General features: G+C 39.4%; 1 protein-coding gene across 1 annotated transcript in view; it reads right to left on the bottom strand.

Annotated features, from left to right (window-relative positions):
- The window catches only part of DMD (dystrophin), a 1918566-nt gene that overhangs the window by 1293297 nt on the left and 600779 nt on the right, over window positions 1-24490 (bottom strand). The window contains exons 16-18 of the mRNA XM_058186507.1: window positions 18423-18602; window positions 5483-5658; window positions 340-463 (exon numbers count right to left, since the gene is read on the bottom strand). Of these exons, the coding sequence (XP_058042490.1) occupies window positions 340-463; window positions 5483-5658; window positions 18423-18602 (480 nt within the window). The remainder of the gene's footprint in view (window positions 1-339; window positions 464-5482; window positions 5659-18422; window positions 18603-24490) is intronic.

Below are 24490 nucleotides of genomic sequence, written 5' to 3'. Positions count from 1 at the left end.
CTGCAATATTGCAAGCAGTTGATGTTAATAATAGGCTGCATTTGCCTGTTGCGCCACCAGAGGCCCCTCATTATGACATTATTGACTTTTGGGAAGCCAGGCTTATATTTTATAGCAGTCACTGAATACACCTACCAGTAGTTGCATTATTTATATTGTAGGACAGGATGATAGCAAACTAAAGCACAAGAGCATTTATGCATACTTTATCAATATATTTCAAAGCTGAAATTAATCTAGAGCCATTTATCAATGGAAATACACAGTAAAACTTGAAGCAAATAACATACTAGCTCTACAAACATTATATAAATTAAGTAAATATATTTTCCCGCTTACATTAACTTTTTCTCTGAGATCAGATAGGTTTCCTTCTTTTCTATATATTGCAAACTCAGGACTCTGTAGTACAGCTTCTGAACGAGTCATCCAACTATGAAGTTCTGTTGTATCAACATCAAATCTAAGGTAAGAAAAAAAAATCTGTGTTTTGTTCTTGTTTTATAAAAAGTAACGGAGAACAAGATGTTAAAATAAAAAAAAAGATTTTAAACTATTTCATTCAAAATCTAAACTGCATATAAAGCAAATTCAGCTCTAAATAATATCCTGTTTTCCATGCATATTTAAAATATTATTTGAGTTGACATAAGGAACCAAAGTTAATATATAAAACAGAACAGGGATATGATAAAAGCAAATATATTTACAGAGAGAGAAATATATGTATAAATAATATGAACATTTAGATATAAGTTAACTTTTTTATTTTTTATTTCATATTTTTAATTTTTGTAGCTTATTTCTTCATCTGTGGCTTATATAATGTTACTTAAAGAAAATAGTGTTATGGGCATGAATAATATATTTGTTAATGTAAAAATAATAATATATAAAGTATGACCTTGTGAAGATGTCAAGAATGGTCATGGTATTTGTTTATTAAAACAAAATAATTTTATTTGGAAGTATATCTGCCTAACAATAACAGTCAATAGATTTTAGTATGTTACTCCTTGTAGGTTTGATCGCAGCCTAGCTTATACAAATTTCTGGATACTTTGTCCAATCATGACTCTGTAAATTAACATTCCTTTTTTTTCAGCTGGAATATTTTATTCATTTAAAAGAGGTGGTGGTAATGCTCTTGCTTATCTTTTATCCAAGCTTTTTTTTAAATTAGCTGTTTCTATTTCATGTTTAGCTAAGCTGGTAGAGAAAGTGGTAGCTTTGAGCTACAGGACACATAGATGATAAATTTTGGTCTAGATGTGGATTTGGCATGAATAAAAATTTTGTCACCCTGGTGCTTGATCTATAGAGGAGCCGAAAAAGAGGTAATGGGACATCTCTGTGTCTTACAGTGCTGCCAATGTATCTTCCTGGGCATTTGTAGAATTTTTTCTTTCTGTTCCTATTTCTCTCATTCCTGTCAAAAGATGTACCTAAGAAACTTCTGATCTTCCTAAAATGACAGTGTCTACAGCATATAAGGAGAATTTGTACAAGATGTTTTACAGGTGGCATCTACCCCCGACAAGAATTGCCAGTATGTTTAAGGACAAATCTGAAAAATGTTGGAAGTGTCATCAGATACCTGGATCATATTACCATATGTGATGGACATGCGTTGAAGCAAAAAGATATTGGACTAAAATACACACATGGTTGGAGAAAATGATTAGAAAACATATAGACTTTAAGCCAGAAGTTTTTCTGTTGGGGACTATACCTGAAATATATAGTAGAGACTTAAAATATTTGATTGTAAGTATTATTATAGCAACTAGGATTGTGTTTGCTAAAAATTGGAAAAATGAGAAATTACCTTTGCAAGATGAAATTATTAGGAAGATGATGGAATGTGCAGAAATGAGCAAATTGACATTTGAAATTAGAGAACAAGAAGATAAGCAATATTATAAAATATGGGATTTATTTTATCAATGGTTAGAAGGAAAGATATGTTAGAAAAGAGTTAAAAAAGGCTGAGGTTAAGAGAAGTAATTTGAATTAAACTAATTTAGGAGAATGGAATGAGTAATGTTATTAGATAAAACACCATTGTTTAATTAAAAATTGATTAAGAGATTTGGACAATGTAAGACAGATGAACGAAAGAGATGTTTAGTTTGAAATTGCACAAGAAGATATGTAAACACCCCACCAACACATTGTAATTGGATCGATGAGATTTTTATGTTTGTTTGTTGTAAAAAAAAACAACTTTTTATATATATAAAAAAGAAACTTCTGATCTTCAGAGTTGTTCCTAATTTTAGGGACACAATTTAGGATTAAAGCCTATTCTCACTGGGGATGTACTTCTTAAGGACCAGATTGCAGTCAGGAAGTCCCTGGGATCCCTATTAATGATGAATAGCCAGAAATTATCAGCAAATGGAGAGGAGGGTTATTTTTATTTTTTGAGTGATAGGTGATAAACCTGTACTGGAATACAAAATTATTAATGTTATACAGTTAATGTATTATTGTAACAGATGATTTTCAAAAACTTAAAAATAGTGTAGTAAGGGCAAGGTGGTCTAAAATGTAGAGGTATCAAGAATGAGTAATGTTGCCAAGATCCTATATAATCTATACATTATAATAGGATTGACTTCAAAACCAATTCCAGGTGTTTACAGTAATATATAGTCTTAAGCATCTTAGTATCAAGATTTTAGGACTGCCTATTTCCACACAGTAAATCCTACATTCTTAGAACATTAATAAGGAAGCTATTATAGGACCTGCTGCACATAAATATTATCAAGCTATTTTAATTGTATTTCTGAAACTCATTTTCAGTTGTTAAGGAAATTCATTTTATTTATTTATTATTAAATTTGTTTGTTGCCCATCGCACTGCAAGGCAGATAGCATAAAGAGAACATTTTTTTTCAAATGAATAAATGTCTGATTCACTAATTTGATTGAAGAACTGTGCATAACATTTATATCTATAGTACTACAATGTTTGAGAAAAATAATTCTTTGATTTTTTTAAAAAAAGTCAAACAAAGTTTCTGCAGAGTATTCTCTATTAAAAGAAAGAGAAAGAGAAAAGGAGAAATAAACAGTGCAGGATGCAGACTGATATTTAACAACAACCCAATGAATAAATATAAATATTAGCCCAGTTAACTTATTCAGGAAAAAATGGTGCATCATTACAGAGAAAGCTTAGAATGGATCTGGTGGGAGACATACAGATTTAGTTTTAGTACCATTCAACGATGATTTTACTACCTATCTTAGATTGTTTCATCATTCAAATACTAATGTACCAAGGCATCCAATATCAGCAATGTTCACATTGTTTTTTTACCTAGATGTTAACGGCAGATGCATAAGAATGGATTGCAGCAGAACAACTCCTATGTTCCTGCAATAATGTACACATCATATGAAATTGTTGCAAGGTACAATCTTCCATCTGTTGGTTTGTATCAAATTTAAATTAATATAACTTCCTTGTCACCTGCCATTTATTGTTTTGTTTTGAGCAAATGATAATGAATTCTTGTTACGAATTTGTACAGTAAATTCACTATAGTCTAATAAAAAGGGCCGTGGTAGCTCAGGCTGTAAGAAGCCTGTTATTAAAACACAGCAGCCTGCAATTACTGCAGGTTCAAGCCCGCCCAAGGTTGACTCAGCCTTCCATCCTTTATAAGGTAGGTAAAATGAGGATCCAGATTGTTGGGGTGGGCAATAAGTTGACTTTGTAAATATACAAATAGAATGAGACTATTGCCTTATACACTGTAAGCCACCCTGAGTCTTCGGAAAAGGGCGGGATATAAATGTAAATAAAATAAATAAATAAATAAAATAAATAAAATATCTGATGTTTGTGTTAATATTTAATAGCATATTTAATTTTGCTGGTTAGATTAGCATTTATTTCAATGAGGGAACAATTTAAATAAAGTTCACTAATCATGATGACACTAGATGGAGCACTAGTCCTGTTTAAATGCACTTGGACTCTCATAGAAAGATAGGAAAAAATTCTTGTAAGGGTTATGTATAATACCATTCTAATAAGTATACTTTGAAAAATGATTATGTAATTGTGTATAGGTGTTCAGATTATTTTATTTATGGTATGAAATAATTAAAAGCATTTTATTATGTGTGCGTATGTGTTTGTATGCTTGTGTGTATACTGTATATGTGTCTGTGTGCGTATGTAGGCGTATATATATTATGTTATGTGTTGTATTATGTTATGATGTTACATTACATTACATTATGTTATAAAGCAGAGAACTAGCATAAAAACATGAGTCTGAGATGCGGGGATAATCCTCTGCTCCAGGAAGTTTTCCAAATGAAAACTGTTTCCAAAGTTCCCTTAGGTGTCTGATAGGGGCCTCTTGGAAATAGCTTCTAAGAAAGTTGCCAGGAATCCATGTCCCCAGAAATAGGGATATAGTTTTCCTTTGGTTTGTTATTGATCCTTCCATTTCTTAGATTGCCACTGATACCAAACTTTAATATACTAATTACATATTACTCCATTCTGAAATTCAAAGATGCAAATCTGAGGGCTTTCCTGGACTGCCATTTGTTGCCAATGTCTAATCTTTTATGCTTTATACTTCTCATCCCCACTACATTTATTTCTGTGCATTATGGTTTCATTTTATAACGTTAATTATGACAGAATGAAAAACAAATAATGACCTACTTATTTTATGGCACTTCTTAAAAAAATGACAAAGAATGTTTTAATAAATATTCTACAGTAATTTAGAGTAACATCAGAATAAAGCATCTTGCACTCATATTAATTTTTATTTCATGATTTCATGCTTTAAAATATTATTATTACATTTACAACATACTGCAAAAATCACATATAAAAATTATTATCACTGGAATATATGTTAGTGATAACATATATTGTGTTAGAAGGATATATTTTTCTGAAATAACCTATCACAGCAAAATATTAAAGCTTGGAAATAAAAAGTAATGAGCATGTTTCCCCTCTGCAATTTTTTTCTTCAATTTCCTAGTCTAGCCTATAGCCTTAAGATTTCGTGATGGTTTCTCATGTCAGCAGATGCAACTTTACTTAACTTTCTGAGCTGATGTTAGCTTAATGCCTGTGCAGCAAGTCAATTTTTTTGAGGGGGGGTGTTATTTTTCAGGCTTGTTAGTATTCAGACATTTTCAAAGCGCTCACTGAGAGATATAGGGCTCTCTCTCAACAATCTTCACCACAGGATTGTTGGAACAAAATGAAATCCAATTATAACTCTGAAAAAGGGGATAAGTATATAATATAAAAATAATGTATTTTGTCCTTTTTGAAAACGTGTTCTTTATCTCTGCAATCATTTTTGATTTTGCTTTGTTAAGGGGGAATTCTGTGGCAATTTATTGACTGTGCAATAAATTTTGATGAAAGTATAAATGGTTTCAGAGTTTTTTTTTACAAAAGTGTCTTCATTTATTCAGTTCTTACCTTTTCCTAATTTCTGAATCCACAACAATTTGCCTCTTCTTGGGAGGTGGCACTTGTGGGAGCTCCTCTTTACTATGTTTAACCAGGATCTGCTCTCTGGTGGTCACCATAGTCACAGTTTCCATTACTGTGGTTTGTGTTAGTGATGTTTGAGTGGCAGCAACAGCTTGTGAAATCTGTGAGAAGTATTGAAGCAAAGGGGAAAGGCTTTAATTAAGGTATTTAGAGTGGTAATAGAAAATAAAAACAATTTGTTCTTTTTGTTCATGAACTTCAGAACAAAACAACACTGTATTTTACTGCAACCAAATTGTTTTATCTGATTCATGCTAGGTGAATAAGACATGAAAAAGTCAATATTAAAAATGAGAAGCAAACTCAAACAGGATGTATTTGTAGCACATTTCGTACCAAGTAAAGCAAAAGCAAAAAATACAAAGGTTTAATTGTATAAGGCAAATTATGCAATATACATATTTGGATACTCCTGCCCCCTTTTTAATATAGCTACTTCATCAGAGAAAAGGCAAATTTTTTTTTTTAAAAAAACTAAGATTTTAAAAAAAACTGTTAAATTTTCACAAGCATTTCATTTTATTTTCTGTTCCATGTTTATTACTGAAGTTATTATTTAGAGAACTCAGTGGAAAAAGATGTATTCCTGATGCCATTTCAAGATTCTTTCCTCCATTTTAGAACAACTATTCCTTTGTCTTCTAGTAAAAAAACAACAACTAAAACAATAAAAAGCAGGTATTCTCCCTCACTGAGGCAGGACATGGAAGGATTTTTTCTACTTCTTTCATAATTCTCAGAGCGGGTTCCACCTATCATCTATCTATTCATACATCTGTCAGCTTAGCACCAAAGCTGCCTAATCATATTTTCAGGGTTCCAAGTAATACGCCCATAGCAAACAGGACTCCGAGGCAGGTAGATTCCTCAAAGAATAAATTTATTGGATATATCATATTGGCACAGCCTGGTGAAAACCAACTCTGAATATTCCCGTGGTTTTTACCTAATTAAAAGTAAATGTTTTTCCCATTTCCCAAACAATCAGTCACATGGTCCAATCTGATTGCCTGGTAACTTCATTCCTCCTCTCTCAGGTCACCTGTGGGAATGTCCTTGGTTCCCAGGAGAAAGTATTTTGTTTTGGCTACAAAACCCCAGCTATTTCTATTCTCCCTTCCCTATTCCTCAGCTCTAGTATGGCAGTTTAGGTTAGCTTAATTTCAGGATTGAACCCTAACCCTTAATTGAAAAGGACTTCCTGCAAAGAAAAGAAATCACAGAGAGGTTACTCAAGATTCAGCCTAACTTCCCCTTCCTCTCCTTGGAGGGCCCTTAGGTTTCTGGGGGTATTTGTCATGAAAGTATCTGACCAATCTATCTGCCTTCACATCTCAGCTTTTGACCCAGGTGGCTTCAGAGAGTGGGTACCCCTTCCATTGCACTAGGTACTGCAACCAGCCCCTATGTAATTTAGAATCCAGGATTTTCTTTACCTTGTTTCCCCTTGCACCACTATTGGTTTCCTTTATATAAATATATGGTATTTCCCCATGCCTCTTTCAGTGACTCCATTCATTCATTTAGTGACATGGATGAGGGGGGGATCCCTGGGGATGAATTCCATGCCACTGGTGACCTAAGAAGGGGTCAGACTGGTGCTGCTGTGCGCCGCCTTATTGTATGCCACCTCAGCAAATGGCAGTAACTCTGCCCAACTAGACTACTGATAGTTGACATAGCACTTCAAATACTGTTCCACCATGGTGTTTGTGCATTCTGCAGTCCCATTGGTACTTGAATGAAATGCTGAGCTAAACCCCTGCAAGGCCCCAATGGACCCAATGAACTCCCTCCAGAATTTAGCAGTGAATTGCTATCAGAGTGAAAGCAGTGACTATCAGAGATGATCCTGCAGGGAACGCCATGCAATCTATAAATCTCCCTAATGAAGAGTCTGGCCAGCTTCTTCACTGATGGGAGCCCTGGGCTTGTTTTGAGAACAAATCTATTATGGTCCAAATAAGCATATTCCCCCCACTGTCAGGGAGCTCAACGATGAAATCCATGGCAATCTCCTCCCAGGGTCAGGACAGATCTGCCACCTGCTGGAGCAACCCTGGGGATTTCCCTGGTCTTTTCTTCATGCCTGCGCAGTGGCATAGCTTTTGACATAGTCCTCAATGTCTTTCTTCATCTTTGGCCACCAAAATTGCCTTCGTGCCAAGTGCAGACTTTTCAAATAGCCAAAGTACCCTGCCTGCTTAGAATCGTGATTCTGCTGGAGTACTTGGAGTCACAAGCTATTGGGCACATACAGTTTGAGCCTTTCCAGGCTAGTCCATCTCTCAGGGTCAGGGCTTCTTTGTGGTTGCTATACCATGGGTTGGCTGGCAGCTTGTCCCTTAGTTTTTGGGTCATTCCCCACCTTGTCTGCAGTTCTTTGTCATCTGGCCTGCCCTCTGGTTGTGGCTTGCAAGGCAGGTTAAGAGCAGGAAATCATGGCATGAACCAGCTCCTCAGGTTTACTATTGTACTGTGGTTTGTGTAATAGGACATCTGCCATGAAATTTCCCCCCCTAGGATGTATTTTAACTCAAAGTTGAACTGTTTGAAATACTGTGCCCAATGAACTTGCTTGGGAGAGGATCTTTGTGGGGTTTTGAGTGCCTTTAGGTTCTTATGATCAGTCCACACTTCAAATGGGACATGATTGTAGTCCAGAAAGTGTCTCCAGGTCAGTAGGACCCATTGGACCATGAAGGCTTCCTTCTCTCACACTGCTCATCTTCTCTCAGTCTCTGTTAATTTTTTGGAGCTTGTATGCACAGGGTTGCAAGCTGCTGTCGGTATTCCTCTGAAGAAAAATGGCTGCAACAGCCACATCAGTGGTGTCAGCTTGGACTATGAAGGGCTGTTCTGGATTAGGGTGTCTGAGGATTGGCTCCTTGGTGAATAGGGTCTTTAGTTCCTCAAATGCCTTTTGGCATTCTAAAGTCCATTTAGGGGTTGCTGAGGGCCTCCTCCAGTCTTTAACAGCTCGGTGATAGGCAGGACAATTTCAGCGAAGGAGGGAATGAATTGCCTATAGAAATTAGTAAATCTCAAGACGCTCAGAAGCTGTTTTCATATGCAAGGGGGTTGCCAGTCTAGGACTGCTTTAACTTTATCTGGGTCCATTTCTATACCCTTGTTTGACACTTGGTAGCCCAGGTAGTCCAGGCTAGTCTTGTGGAATTCACATTTTGACAGCTTCACATGTAATTTGGCCACAAGGAGCTTTTTCAACACCTGGCACACCAATTTAACATGCTCTTCTAAGGCAGTGGTCACCAACCGGTGGTCCACAGACCACTAGTGTTCCGTGAGAAAATTTTGGTGGTCTGCAGAGAAATCTTTCCATTTCTCTCAAGGAGCCCAGCCAAGGTTTTCTGTGCCACTCGCTCTTCAGTGCTTTGACTCCCAGAGACAGAATGGGGTCCTTCAGGCAAGCTTGGCTGCCTGTTAGCAGAGAGAAGCAGCCGGAGCCATCCCTGGCTTTGCTGTCCATTGCAGATGCTAGATCAGCTCCCTGAAAACTCTTGTCTCTCAATGAGCACTCACTGAAGCGGCATAGGAAACTTTGGCCAGGCTCCTTGAGAGATGAGAGTTTGCAGTGGGGTGATTTAGCATCTGCAATGGACAGCAAAGACAGGGTTGACTCCGGCTGCTTCTCTCTGCTGTAGTGCTTCCTGAATGCGGTTTACCGCTCCGAGCCCCAAGCACTCCCAGCCCCAAGCGCCCCCTCATCAGTCCCCTGCAGCAGCTCCCCTCCAGCTGGCAGGTCAAGCCCAGCACCAGCTCTCATATGCAAAGCCGAACCCTTTGTCTACTTCAAGCCATCCCCCATCAGGGGGACCCCACAAAGCCCTCTCCACCCTTTCCATGCTTCTGCCCCCAGACAGCCTTTGGATGAGGTGGAAATACTGGATCTTCAGGGGTTGGGTGGCTATGGCTGGGAAGAAAAGGAAGAAGAACAGCAGTGGTTTCAGGAGGAGGAGGAGGAAACCTGGTAATAGAGTATCTTTGCCTGACTTTTCCACACAAAGGCTTGTCTTCCACCTGGCTCTTTCCCCTTCTTTCCCTGCAGCTCTTTCTGTGTGTGTGTGTGGGGGGAGACCCTTCCTCTTTTTGTACCCAGCTGGCACTTTCCAAAGTTCACTTTTCCAGCATTAGCTGCTCAAATCTCCTTTGATTGTGATTTTTAAAAAATATTATTTACATCGGCCATCCCTTTCTGACATCTCCCATTTTCTCATTGATTCCTCCCCCCAACCATTACTTTCCCAAGTCCTCCGTTTGCTTCCAACCTGCTTTTTTTTTGCCTGTGTGATTTAAAAACAAAGATTTAGAAACACCAGGCTTTAAAGACTTCTCTTTTTATTGGATTGGTGGATAAATCCCAGGTACGAATATGCCTATGCATTTAATATGGGAATGAGTATAAATTCTTAAAATAAACTTAGCATGAAACGGGAGAACTGAGATTTGTTAGTTTTGCTTTCTTTGCTGCAGTGCCTTGGTTATGTTGTGCAAAAAATAACAATGGTGCATCAGTTAAAGGCAGCTGAGCCTCCCCCACCCCCAGTGGTCTGCAGAATTTAAAATTATGAACTTGGTGGTCCCTGAGGTCTAAAAGGTTGGGGACCCCTGTTCTAAGGTCTCAGTGAAAATGAGAATGTCGTTTAGGTACACGAGGACTCCTTTATACAGGATCTCATATAGCACCTCATTTATCAGCTGCATAAAGACTGCAGGGACTCCCTGCAAGCCAAAGAGCATTACTTTGAATTGGAAGTACCCTAAGGGACAGTTGAAGACAGTTTTCCACTCAGCTCCTTGCTTAATTTGCACTCAGTAGTATGCCTCTCATAGGTCTAACTAGGTGAACACTTTTCCCTAGGTTAGTGTGCTAGCATGTCTTTCATGAGGGGGAGTGGATCCATGTTTTCTACATATATGGCATAAGTTCCCTTAAAATCAATGCAGAGCCTCATCAACCCATCATTTTTCTCTTTAAAGGACTGGGGTGGCTACTCTTGATTTAGTCGGCTATATGAACCCCCAGGTCAGGTTGGTGTCAATGTACTCTCATAGTTGTCTTTGCTTTGCTCCTGGTACAATTTCTATGGAGCAGTCTATGGGACAGAATCACTGCTTCTGTCATTTTTGGTGCCACTCTGAACTGCATCAGCTCCCAGTGCTGGCCCATTTCTAATCCTATGGGTTTGCTTTAGTGAGGAGCGTGGTGGGGGCTCCTCCTATCAGTGACCCATCAATTTGCTTAAAGCCTATGCTGTTGGCTAGGGGCTTTGTACTGATTCCTAGCTTCAGGACTGTGGGCAGAATGATCAGACAATGGGTACAGCCTATATCTATGATGGCCTCTATTTCCCACTGTGCCCCTGTGTTACCACTAGCCTTGACTGGATGGTGAATGAACAGATGGTTTCACTTACCATCGGGTCTTCCTCACTGTTGTCATAGCTGTTGTAGGCTGTCATCAGCTGGGCTTCTGGGACCAGAGTCCCCTCTCCACCCTCAATGGATTGGCAGTCAAATTTTCCCTTTTCTGTAGGTTTACATGGTGGTTTTTTCAGTTAGGCTTCCTTCCTTGCTTATGGGACAGAGGTCCTTGCTTGTGGGACGGAGGCTGGAGCCAGACGTTCAGCTGCTCAGTGGCCTTGCTGGCCACATCAGAAGCATTTAATCATAGAGGCTCCCCTTGGCTGCTCTTCCCATTGGTTGGGGCTGGATCATCGGATTAGTTATCACTGTTCAGGTTGGCTTTTGGGGTTCTTATTGGCCAATCCTCCCTTCTTGTGTCAATGGAGCTCGATGTCCATAGCCACTGCCATCTAGTACCACTTGTGGATCTGATCAGGAACCCCTTGGTAAATGCAGGTGTGAAGCAGCTCCTTGTCCAAGCCTTCTTTAAAAAAGTAGAGCAGAAGTTGCTCAGGCCATTGCCATAGCTTACCAGCAACTCTACTGAACTCTCGGACACTGTTCTGACCTAGGCTTCCTTTATCTCCCTTGACACGCTGCCAAAGACCTAATTGGCAATTAGCTTTGCCAGACAACATGGAGCACAGAGTCAAAACAGAGCTTCAGAATTTAAACCAACCAGAATGAACAAAGTTGTTTCCTGCAAAGGCTCACATGCCTTTGCTCCTCCTTTATGTCTTATGAAAGGGGCCAATCATCTCCAAGCCCTACTCCTGAATCATCCCTTTTAACTGTTCTTGCCTTCTGGCAGCTCTGCGCATATGTGCACTGGGAACAGATGCCCTCTGTTCCTCTGCCTCACTGATGTCTGACTCCAGGAGGCTCCAGAGGCGGCATATAACTCCCAGATGGCTCTGCTCCCCTCTCTGCCTCTGATGCAGAGCCCTCATCTGAGCTGTTTCCAGACTCCAGGATTGGCTCATGTTCCTCCCCAACCTCTTCACTGTCCGACTCTTCTGCCAGCTCTGCAGGCTGCCACCAGACCACAATAGGCATGCTCTTTGGCTGGGCAGCCTCTTTGCTTGATCCCCTTGATTTCCTCCTCAATTTCCTGGGCTTGAGATTCATCCTTGAATCTGGCCCTCAGCTCCTGCAGGAAAACATTGATGTTTCCCAGATCTGGTGCATCTTTGTCATACAGTTGGGTCACCCACTCTGCTGCTTCTCTTGTTAGGTTGTCAGTGATGGCCGGGATTATTGCTATATCATGGGGATAGTCATCTCCGTACTCATCAATGAGGGTCCACAACCAGTTCATGTATTGTCTGGATCTCTGTTGAAAGTAGCTCTGAAACGTGAAGGAGCGGCAGCCTGGGCTGGCAGTAGAGGCAATGGTGGTGCAGGGGTGGGGGTCCACTGAACTTTAACCCAGCCATGCCCTGGGTGTAGGCCCAGCCAGGTGGCACCTGCCAATTTGGTGGGACCTGGAGCTGCCCAGGCAGGCTGGCTGCTCTCTGGCATCCACTGTGGTCCTAGGCTTGACTACACCGAAGGAAGCGGTGGCGGGCTAGTCACCCAGGACACTGAGGGGGGTAGACTGGTCCCTCTGGGAAGGAAAAGTCAATGTAGGCTGGTTCAAGATCAACCCCATGCACTAAGGCCGGAGTGAGTATTCCAAGCTGCCAAGGCTCAGCCAGTCGAACTTTTCCAGCAACTGCTCCAAGGTCTGGCTGTGCACTGTGGTCTGGTGTCTCCAGTTTCTGGAGTCATTCAGGTCCAGCAGTCCCGTCGCCCTCCACTCGAGGATTGTAGTTCTCAACTCCCTGGTTGATATCATGGGACGATCCCTCACTGGCTCCTGGAATGAGCCTCGGCTGCCAAGGTCTTCCTGCACCTGATATAGGTCCCCAGAGACAAGCCACTCAGTGTGGACTTGAGCTGGGTGCCCACATGGTGCTCAATCTCCACCACTGCCTCTGCCACTTGTTGGTTCTCTGAAGAGTCCTGCAGGACCCTGGAGAGCTGCTCCAGTTGGAGCAGAAAATTAGGAAAGTCGGTTTAATGTCAGGGTCCCAAGTAATATGCCCATAGCAAACAGGACTCGGAGGTAGTCAGATTCCTCAAAGAATAGTTTTATTGGACGTAACTTAGTGGTACAGTCTGGTGAAAACCGACTGTGAATGTTCCCGTGGTTTTCACCTAATTAAGAGTAAAAGTTTTTCCCCTTTCCCAAACAATCAGTCACATGGTCCAATCAATCCTGGTAATTTCACTCCTCTTCTCTCGGGCCACCTGTGGGAATGCCCTTGGTTCCCAGGAGAAAGTATTTTGTTTTGGCTATAAAACCCCAGCTATTTCTATTCCCCCCTCCCTATCCCCCAGTGGCAACGCTAAAGCTTCATAATAGCTTCTGTCAGGTCAGCTTCAGGGTTGACACATATACACAAGTGTATATGCTCTAGTAATCATCTCTATCCTACAAGCCTAGGATCATAATGCATCCATTGTAGAAAATTTTAAATTAGTTCAAAAAATGAGTCCTACTCAGTTACATTTTCACCTTTATATTGAAATGTTAGTATTAACAATATAGGGTAATATAAGGCTATATTTGGCAATTTTCATACTTATGGCAGTATCATACTCTGTGAAATTACTGAGTTGTATCTGTCAGGGAAGAATCCTCAAAATGTAAGGGAGACAGTTTTATTGTAAGCCTAAAATATTTCAAGTATAAATTTATAGAATAGAATTTTATTGGCCAAGTGTGATTGGACACACAAGGAATTTGTCTTGGTGCATTTGCTCTCAGTCTACATAAAAGAAAAAATACCTTCATCAAGGTACAACACTTACAACACTTAATGATAGTCATAGGGTACAAACTTAACACTTAATGATACAACACTTTATTATTAACTATTATTAACAAGAAAATTTTCCATGGCTTTTAAGTACCAATTTATCTTGGTAGTAGTCATGATTTCTATATCAATTACTTCTCAGAACAGGCATGTTTACACATTACACCAACAAATTCTCTAATCCTTGTAAAATACATAGTTCATCTTCCAAAATTACTAAAATGGTATGTCACAATTTCAGAGTTACTAATTGGGATATCAATGGCCAATCAGATAATATTTATGTAAAATCAGATGTTTGAACAGAGCTTATTGAAAATGCAATCGGATTCCTGGAAATGTAGATTTCAAATAAAATGGGTTGTTTCATGAATTACTTTTGAAAGATTTGAAGATGGAAGTGCTAATGCTCTATATGCAAAGTTCTCCAAGTTACAATTAGCTGTTTGATAAAAATTTAGACTTTTGAAAACTCCTTGTTCTAGCTATCAAAGCATTATACAAACAGAAAAAATGTAGTTGTCATATCTTTCAGCCATTAAATAAAACATCACTTCTATTTGTAATTATTTATGTCCTGCAGCAATAAAGTATACCTCTGACAGCTACAGATATAACGTTCAACCAGACCAAAACTAAATAAAATAGAAAGTATAATACAAGACCCACATGTATAGAAGGCAACTATAGTTCACAAGGAACATTCTCTGATGTGTGATTTGACTTTCCTAATAATCCATGACTTGTTGGGTCATGCTTCCAGAAATATTACTTCCCTAAACAAAGAAATAGAATGACCATGGGCAGGCAAAAATGCATTCGAATAGGAGCGACCTCTGACTTCCTGCTGGCTTCCCCATTGACTTTGCTTACGGGAAGCCAGCAGGAAGTATCAGTGACCACTGTATGATTGATTTTCGTCTCAATATACGTCCATACTTAAATTGTCATAACAACAGTACTCCCAACTACAACTTCAAAAAAGCCAATTACGACCTTATAAACAACGATCTTTCATTTCTGGACTGGCAAACTCTGTTTGCAACCTGCATAACCACTGAAGACCACTATAGAGTCTTCCTACTTGAAATCAATAGAGTCATTAAACTATATGTACCACAAATGACTACCATGATCAAGAAAAACAAACTACCCATATCAATAAAAAAGCTTCAATCGGAAAAAAAATCCCTCTGGAAAAGAAACAAAAAAGGCTATGTTACAAATTTCAAAAACCGCTACAGAAACATATGCAACCAAATAAAAATTGAATGCACAAATTACCACACCAAGCAAGAAGAGAACCTTCTGCGCACAAATTCCAATCGTGCCTTTTATAATTTTGTTAACAATAAACTTAAAGACTCAAGATCCATCCCACCACTAAAAGATTCTAACAACAAAGAATGCAATGACAAAACAGTTAAAGCAAACCTCTTCAACATTTTCTTTGGCTCAGTTTTTGTTAACTCCGATAACACATATCCGACATTCCACAAAAGTACCAGTAATGATTATGATGATTTAACTCATATAGATTTCACAGAAGATAATGTTGGAAAAGTTCTTCATAACTTAAAACCATCGCTTTCTATTGGACCCGATGGACTATGTGCATACTTCTTAAAAAACTTTCCATTAATACAGCAGAACCCCTAAGTATTATCTTTGATAAAGCTTTCACTACCAGTTCTCTTCCCAAACTTTGGTCACTAGCCACAGTCATCCCTATCTTCAAAAAAGGAGACCCCAGCTTAGTTGAAAACTACAGACCGATCTCCCTTTGCTGCGTCACCTGCAAAGTCATGAAATCTATCATCAACCAATCCATTACCTCACACTTAGAAACTAACAACCTACTCTCCAACAAACAATTTGGTTTCAGGAAAAAATTATCATGTAACTTACAACTTCTCCACTGCAAAAACATATGGACTTCAAATCTTGATCAAGGCAAATCAATAGATGCAATCTACATAGACTTCTGCAAAGCTTTTGACTCAGTAGTACACGATAAACTTCTCCTAAAACTAACATCCTATGGCATCTCAGGACCCCTCCACAAATGGATATCTGCTTTTCTGTCTAACAGACAACAAGTGGTCAAAATTGGCAATGCTTTATCAAATCCTGTTCCTGTCAAGAGTGGCGTTCCTCAAGGCAGCGTCCTTGGACCAACACTCTTTATACTATACATTAATGATCTTTGTGACCATATCTCAAGTAATTGTGTTCTCTTTGCTGATGATGTCAAACTATTTAACACCACAGACAATACTTCTATCATTCAAAATGACCTTGATCATCTAACCGCTCGGACTAAAAATGGCAGCTCCAAATTTCAACCAGCAAATGCTCAGTCTTACATATAGGAAAAAAGAACCCAAACACTAAGTACATACTAGATGGACATTACCTTACAGACAACCCCCATCCCGTTAAAGACCTTGGAGTTTTCATGTCAAATGATCTAAGTGCCAAAGCCCACTGCAACTACATAGCAAAAAAAAGCTCTAAGAGTTGTAAACCTAATCTTGCGTAGCTTCTTTTCCAAAACACCACACTACTAACCAGAGCATATAAAACATTTGCTAGACCAATTCTAGAATACAGCTTGCCTGTTTGGAATCCTCACCACATCTCTGACATCAATACAATTGAACATGTCCAGAAATATTTTACAAGAAGAGTTCTCCATTCCTCTGAAAACAATAAAATAGCCTATCCCACCAGACTTGAAATCCTAGGCTTAGAAAACTTGGAACTCCGTCGCCTTCGACAAGACCTAAGCTTAACTCACAGAATCATCTATTGTAATGTCCTTCCTGTTAAAGACTACTTCAGTTTTAATTGCAATAATACTAGAGCAACTAATAAATTTAAACTTAACGTCAACCGCTTTAATCTAGATTGCAGAAAATATGACTTCTGTAACAGAATCATCAGTGCTTGGAATACTTTACCTGACTCTCTGGTCTCTTCCCATAATCCTAAAAGTTTTATCCAAAAACTTTCTACTATTGACCTCACCCCATTCCAAAGAGGACCATAAGGGGCGTGCATAAGTGCACAAACGTGCCTACCGTTCCTGTCCTATTGTTTTTCTTTTCTTCTTCCTATATATATGCTTATACCTCCTTATATTTACTCATATATGTGTTTATATACTATATAATCTTTTTTGTATGATACCTACATATATTGTTGTGACAAAATAAATAAATAAAAATAAATAAATAAATAAATCATGATCACATGATCATAGCTAACCTTGATGACACTGTAGTGATCACAACTTTGTAAAAACAATACAAGGGTATGAAGACCCTTGAAATTTCAATTCCATGGGAACAATGAGCCCAGGATTTTGTACCAATTACTTTAAATTAGCAGATCTGAAGTAACTTAATCCAAATTTTTGTATGCTATGATGCACCACTTGTGCCAAATGAATTTTACGAATAGACAAACAAAGAACCTTTAAATGACATCAGCAGTTTTAGTAGTACCGTATTTTTTGGAGTATAAGGCACACCTTTCCCCTCCCCCCAAAAGGGGGTAAAAATTTCGGTGCGTCTTATACACTGAATGGAGCCCCACCCACCCACTGGCTCCCACCCATTGGCCTCTGCCTCCCAGCAATTTACCTCCTTGCAGCAAGCAGCAAGAAGAAACAGCCCATTTCAGCTTCAGCACAGCCTAATTAGCACAAATTGATTGTCCATTGGATCAACCTTCCAACTCTCAGCTGTTTCAGACTGCAGTGATTGCCATTGCCTATTGCTGCGCAGGCCTCTGCTGCTTGCTGCAAAGAGGTAAATTGCTGGAACCAGATTTTTTTTCTTGTGCTAATCAAGTTATGCTAAAAACAAAAATGAAAGTAAAGCAGGCTATTTGCTCTTTGTGCAACGAGGCAAAATTGCTGGGAGGCAGAGGCAGAGGCAGATTTCTTTTTCTTGTTTTCCTCACCAAAAAAGGTAGGTGCGTCTTATAGTCCAGAGCGTCTTATAATCTGAAAAATACAATATATAGATGTTGCCATACTTGTCCTTATTCCAAGGTTCTTTCAAAGTCCAGCTGTTTGTTCTAACTTCCCTGCCTTCCATAGCTTTAAGTTCTGCCGCTGTTTCAGTATTTTCTATTCTGCACTGGGAGTTTCCAGTATGTTTGAACTTAGATGCTTAGTAAGTTTTCATCTTTCATCTCTCTAAGAAGAAGAAAGAGGAATCTGATAGAAACAACTGAATTTGGAATGTTTTTCATAGGCAAAAACTATGATTTTAGTTTGGGTAGGAGTACGTAGACCAAATTTTGGCTCTTTATTAAGTAATTGTCAAATGTAAGAGTTTAAGGTTTACTTCATGTGATTTGATTTAGAGCTAAGAATATCACTTAAAAACAGGAAATACTTTGTGTGACTATGGAGTTGAAAGTTGATTGGGATAAATAGTGTACAAGACGGAAATAAAGCATTTATTTATGTAAGAACAAACATCATGGCTAGGAAATGATTCAACAATGAGGTGGTAATGATTTGACTGTCATTAATTATCAGGCTAACAGTTTTGACAAACCTGCTTAGAACTGCCCTCTAGCTTCTCTGCCAAACTATCCCAGCGGTGACTAATGTTTTCTAGCCACCCTTCCAGTTTTTGTGATAATCCTTTACTTTTTACTGCTGAAAGGAGATCCTGGCTGAGGGAAGTCAGTTTATCCATTGATTGTCTCTTGATTTCCAATTCTCCTTTCAAGATCTGTAAAAGTAACATGGCAAAGAAAACATATTAACCTATCGGAAGTAATGGTACAAGTTAACTTGGCATTCTTTTCCAAGCAACAAATTTCCATATGCTTTTGTTAGTTTAGTTTAGGGCGGTCAAACTCACAGCCTGCAAGCCGGAAGCATCACATGCTGACCACGCCCATGCCCAGTTTAGCAAAGGGGGGAAAAGTCCCAAAAGTCACACAGTGACGACACAAGTTTGACACCCCTGGTTTAGTTGATTCTTATAAAATTATCTTTTGCATCTTTTTTCTAGCAGAATAAGGAAGAATATTTTCAGAGTTAAATAATTATAATATCATATATTACTATATATTTTCATGAATGAATATTCTCACTAATAAGAATTAGTTCACACAACCACATCATTAGTCTACATACAAACTGTAATGCTGCTATTCTTACATGACCTTTAGACTAATTAGTTCCCAAAATGTACTTGAAAAATAAATGAAAATAACAACTTAAAATGTTAAATGAAACAATTATATTTCAAGAAATATATATGCTGGTTATATTAATATAATCAGTAAATATGCCACATAACCTGTCAACAAACTAGAATGGATACCTTATTATACAATATGTAAAGTGAGATATTACTTTCTAGAATAGAATAGAATAGAATTTTTTATTGGCCAAGTGTGATTGGACACACAAGGAATTTGTCTTGGTGCATATGCTCTCAGTGTACATAAAAGAAAAGATACAACAATACACAGTAAACTATAGCATTCATTATCAACAATTCACTAGCAACAAATTGTGGCCCAATGTTCTATGTATGCATTTATTTTATCTAAAAACTCCACTCATCTATATTGTTAAGGTTTTCAGTTTTGCTTCTTGTACTAAGTGAAGAATAGAATATCTTGTACATGCTAATTGTAAACACTTGTTTTGGTAAAATTATTAAGAAAGAGATTTTGACTATTGTCTTGCCCTAAACTGAGCAAGCTTTTAGATTTTCATAATACGCTTGAACACTAAATCAAAATAATTAGAAAGGCCTGGAGTACAGGTCTGTGTATGTGCCTTTATGTTGGTTCATAATAATTCAGAATAAGAAAAAAAAACTCTTGAAAATAGATTGTTACTCAACAACAATTTTATTTTATAATCATCCTGATGAGTTAGCCAGCCTCAAAAGGCAAGACATTTTATATCAATGTTTTTTTCCTCAATGCCGCATACTTTTCATCTATAGAAACAAAAAGAATATAACAATATCTCATGGAATATGGGGACAATGAACTGTCTGCAGTTTAGCCAATAATGAGGAATTCTAGTTTTCTGGTCCGCAACATCTGTAAGAATAAGGTTGCTTATGTTTATTCTAGAAAATAAAATTCTTGTAACCTAATATTTGCCTTGGAGGTTTGCAAATATCTGTTTTGTTCTTCATATCTTTCAATAATATAAACTAATTCAGATTTTCATTATTTTTGGAATGTGGGATTCACGCTATCATCCTGATTCAGAGGGATCCATTGAATTTAGAATAATGAATTGGAAGTTAAAGAGTCACACTTTGTGTAACAGCCTGGATCTTTTGAAGCTGAAAAATCAGGAGAAAATTATAATTTCAGATTGAGAGGAATGTTGTTAGGATATCGATATGGATATTCAGTAAATTTGTGGAAACCCATTCAGAAAGTTAAAAGAGAAGCAAAGTTTGTTGAGAATGAGTAATGGCCTATGACTGGGTATAAAATAACATATCTTTGCTGCAGAGGTGGGATTTACTTACCTTCCCTACCAGTTCGCAAATGTGAGCTTGCGCTTTTACACTAGTTTACAGAGTCAGCATATTGCTCCTATCAATCTGGGTCCTCATTTTACCAATCTCAGAAGGATGGAAGGCTGAATCAACATTGAGCTGGTGTGACTCGAACTGCCAAATTGCTGGTAGTTGGCCATCAGCAGAATAAGCCTGCAATACTGCATTCTAAACACTGAGCCATCCTGGCTCTTATGAATAGATTGTTCATAAAATGGCTACCAGAATTCTTGAGAGTCATTCGACATATACATCATCATCATCATCGTCATCGTCACCATCACCATCATCATCATCATGTCTTTGCTATTTCTATTTCTAAAATCATTTCTTTACCCCATTTCGCAGACAAACCGTTTATGTAATTAGCAACTAGTATAACTGGCTTATTATGCTAGCTAAGTGTAAGTAAAGCAAAGCAAACTATTAGACATAGTGTCCTCTACAAGTTTCTGCATTATAATAAGCATTCCTATGCCTCATTTTTGTGCTAGGCTTATTCTGTTTCTTTTATGATTTTTGTAATAAAACATTGCTATCAGCAAAACTGTCAGGTGTGCCTCCATTTAAAACTCAAGAAAGAAACCCCCCAATTCCATGTTTATAGAGAAAGGTACTTTTACTGAATATGAACTAAATGCAATGAAAGAAAAGCAAGGCCTGAGGCAATAGGTGCAAAAATTAGATACCGAAAGCAATCCCAAATCCCTCCCCTCAAGGAACTCGGTTCAGTGTCCAATCCACATCTCCCCAAGATGTCATGTGGGGCTCTTCTTCAGATGGGCCAGGCTAGCTAACATGTCTTTCATTGGGGCAGCGGGTACACATTTTCTATGCAAATAGCATTAAGGTTCCTGTAATCAACACACAAATGAAGAGAGCCATCTTTCTTATCCCGGAACAGAACCGGAGCTGCAACTCGGGGTCTCGCTGGCTGGATGAAGCTCTGTTTCAGATTTTTGTTGATAATGTTCCACAACTCCCCCAGCTTGCAAGGGGTCATCGAGTAGATTTTTTATTTAAGGAGCTTCACCCCCAGAAGAATCTCGATACCACAGCCCATAGGTTGGTGGAGTGGCAGCACGTCTGCAGCCTTTTTGCTGAAAATCTCCCTGAGGTCCCAATATTCCTTCGGTATGTTCTCCTTCCCAGGGATATGTTCACACGCCACCACCACCAGCTCCTTCGAGGTTTTAGCTGTGCAAGAAGATCCATCCCCTCCTTCTCCTGGGGGGTGGGTGGACCGAATGCGCAACCATCCCTTCCTCCAATTCACCTGGGGGTTCCACTTCCGTAGCCAAGGCAGTCCCAGCAAGAGAGGCCTTTCCATCCCAGGGGCTACAATGAAATGTAAAGTCTCTCAGTGATCCCCCATCCCCATCTCAACAGGTTCAGTCACAAAGTGGGCAGGTCCTCCCAGCTACTGACCAATCCAACTGGCAGAAAGCGATGGGTACTTTCATCATTTTTAGTCTCAATCCCAACTTGTCTACCACCTTAGGGCTGATGACACACCTCATGCATCCAGAATCTAAGAGGGCTAGCATCTTCCCCTGGGCACCCGACGATGGCACTCTTAGTTCTATTGGGATAGTCATGGGGCCCCCATGACCCCCAAGGGGTCATCATTGGTGTTGGTTCTGGTGTCGCTGTCCTCTGTGATGGTCGGAGTTCCCAACTCCCCCAAGCCTGGGGAAGTGAACTCAATGACTTCCACCCCTTTCAGGGCCGTCTTGCAACGCTTGGCTGGGAGCTTGTCAGCTTTTTTTCCTCCAGCAGGGGTCAGTCGGGAGCCAATTCTGGAGAAGCAGTTAGCCACCCGGTGCCCTTCTTCCCCACATCTGAAGCAGGCGGTGGATTTAGGCTTCGCAGTTGCGACCCCTTTGGACACTCTGGGGCTCTCTTTAGGGGGAGCATGGGAAAGCTTACTCCAATTCCAACCTTCGCGGTAGTGATCCCTGGCCAGATCAATCTCCACATTGCCAACCATCACATACCAGCTCTGCAAATCTTGAGGGGTCCCCTGGGAGCAGCAAAGCATATAGATTTCTTCATTGAGGCCATCCTTATAGCACTCCATCAATGCCACCTGGGACCATCCCCTCATGTGGTGCACCAACCCGCAGAACTCTTGGGTGTACTCTGCCACCAATCTCCGGCCTTGAGTAATAGACTTCATCCTGATTCTGGCTCTTCACTCGGCTAGGGGGTCCTTGAACCATTCTCTAAGGGCCACTATAAATTGGTCATATTTCTCAGCAGGGGGGAGTTGTCATCATGGAGGCCCACCCACCATTCAGCAACGATTCCCTCAAGGGCCATGGTGACGCATCACACATGGGCCACTTCTGATAGGAAATCCTCTCCATACACTTCCATGTAATTCCACACGAGATAGAAAAAATCCCAATGCCTTGGGATCTCCCCTGTATTTTACTGTCAATGGTGGAAGCTTCAGAATTTGATGCCTATGAGTTCCTGGCCTCATGCCACTGGGGGCCTGGGCTGAAGCATTTGCCTGAGCCCCACCAGTTTGCTCTCCCTCTGCTCAGCTTTTGGGCATTTCTTCTATGCTCGCCGAAGCCCCTGCTTCCCCTCTTAGGCTTTCAATCACCTCCCTGGCCATGCCCTCATACCTTTCATGGGCTTTACAACTCTTCAGGGCTTCTTTCAGGAGCTTCACAGTTTGAGTCAGCAGGAGGTCTTCTTTGTTCTCCTCCTGCCAAGCGCCCTCTCCAAGTCGGCATCTGGTAGCTGTCACTCCCAAGGGGATTTTCTCCAAAAAGTTAATGCTGCCAACACCCAGTGACCACTTGGCCCTGGCTGGCTTCTTTTCAATCTGCAGCTCTGACATCCACTCCAAACCTCTTTGCCAAGCATGGATTAAGGGGGAGTAGATCCAGCAGCCCCCATGTCTTCTTGGTTACTGCCTTGGTTGGACATTCTTGGTTCAGCCCCCATGGTAGAGTTTTCTCCGGGATGGCTGGTAAAGCAGACCTTGCTTAATGTCAGGCATGCCTCCGTTCAAAACTCAAGAAAAAGAAAACTCAACTCCATGTTTATAGAGAAAGATATGAACTGAATGCAATGAAAGAAAAGCAAGGTCTGAGGCAATAAGCGCAAAAATTAGATATTGAAAGCAATCCCAAATCCCTCCCCCCCAAGAAATCAGTTCAGTGTCCAATCCAAGATGTCATGTGGGGCTCTTCTTCAGATGGGCCCCATCTTTCTGGCATGCCGGAACGGTTGACCTTGACAACTATCAGTTCTTTTCACAGCTGCTTGCCACTTGAAGCCTGTGAGAAGTTTCCTCCCTTTTTCTTGAGACGTCTCCACCAGCTCGCTTCCCCCCCAATATACCAGTTAAACCTCCCCCCTCCCATTACAATGGAAGCCGATAGCAAAAGCAAGCATCATAGGCAAAGCATCATAGGCAGAGGCTGTCAAAAACATTTCTGCTACATTAAAAACAAATCTGATATGGTTCCAGATCTTTAAAACACCTTGACAGTTTTGTTAAAAATAAATGTAAAAGTGTTGGCACACAATACAATCTAAACATATAAACTTCAGGAAATATATTTTTAAGTCCAAGCAGGCCATCTGGTCTCTCTTTCTTTGCTAAAAACTTACTTGAATAGCCCAGAGACAAGGTTTGTAAACTGCCAGCTGATGTTTAGCTTTATGGGGCTTGTGCTGATGTAAAACTTTAAGGATTTATATGGATAAATGCACATTTTATGTTATCAAAATTTTCTCATGTCAGAGTATGAAATCAAATTAATTAAAGCAACATATGCTTAAGGTTATGTTGACAGATGGTCACTATTTTTGGTCTCCAATTGTGACATATTTTAATAAACATTAAATTTGTACACAGTGTGTGAGTTAGTAGGGACCCTCAGCAGCAATTTTAAAGCAGCTGTCTCATACCTGTTAATTAATCTGAACAATTTATTTGTTTGTTTGTTTGTTTGTTTGTTTGTTTGTTTATTTATTTATTTATTTATTTATTTATTTATTTATTTATTTATTTATTTATTTATTTATTTATTTATTTATTTATTTATTCAATTTAT

Source organism: Ahaetulla prasina, chromosome 5 (genome assembly GCF_028640845.1).
Source record: "Ahaetulla prasina isolate Xishuangbanna chromosome 5, ASM2864084v1, whole genome shotgun sequence".
Taxonomy (NCBI): domain Eukaryota; kingdom Metazoa; phylum Chordata; class Lepidosauria; order Squamata; family Colubridae; genus Ahaetulla; species Ahaetulla prasina.
The sequence above is the reverse complement of the archived record's forward strand: the minus strand, read 5'-3'. Positions and strand labels throughout refer to the sequence as shown.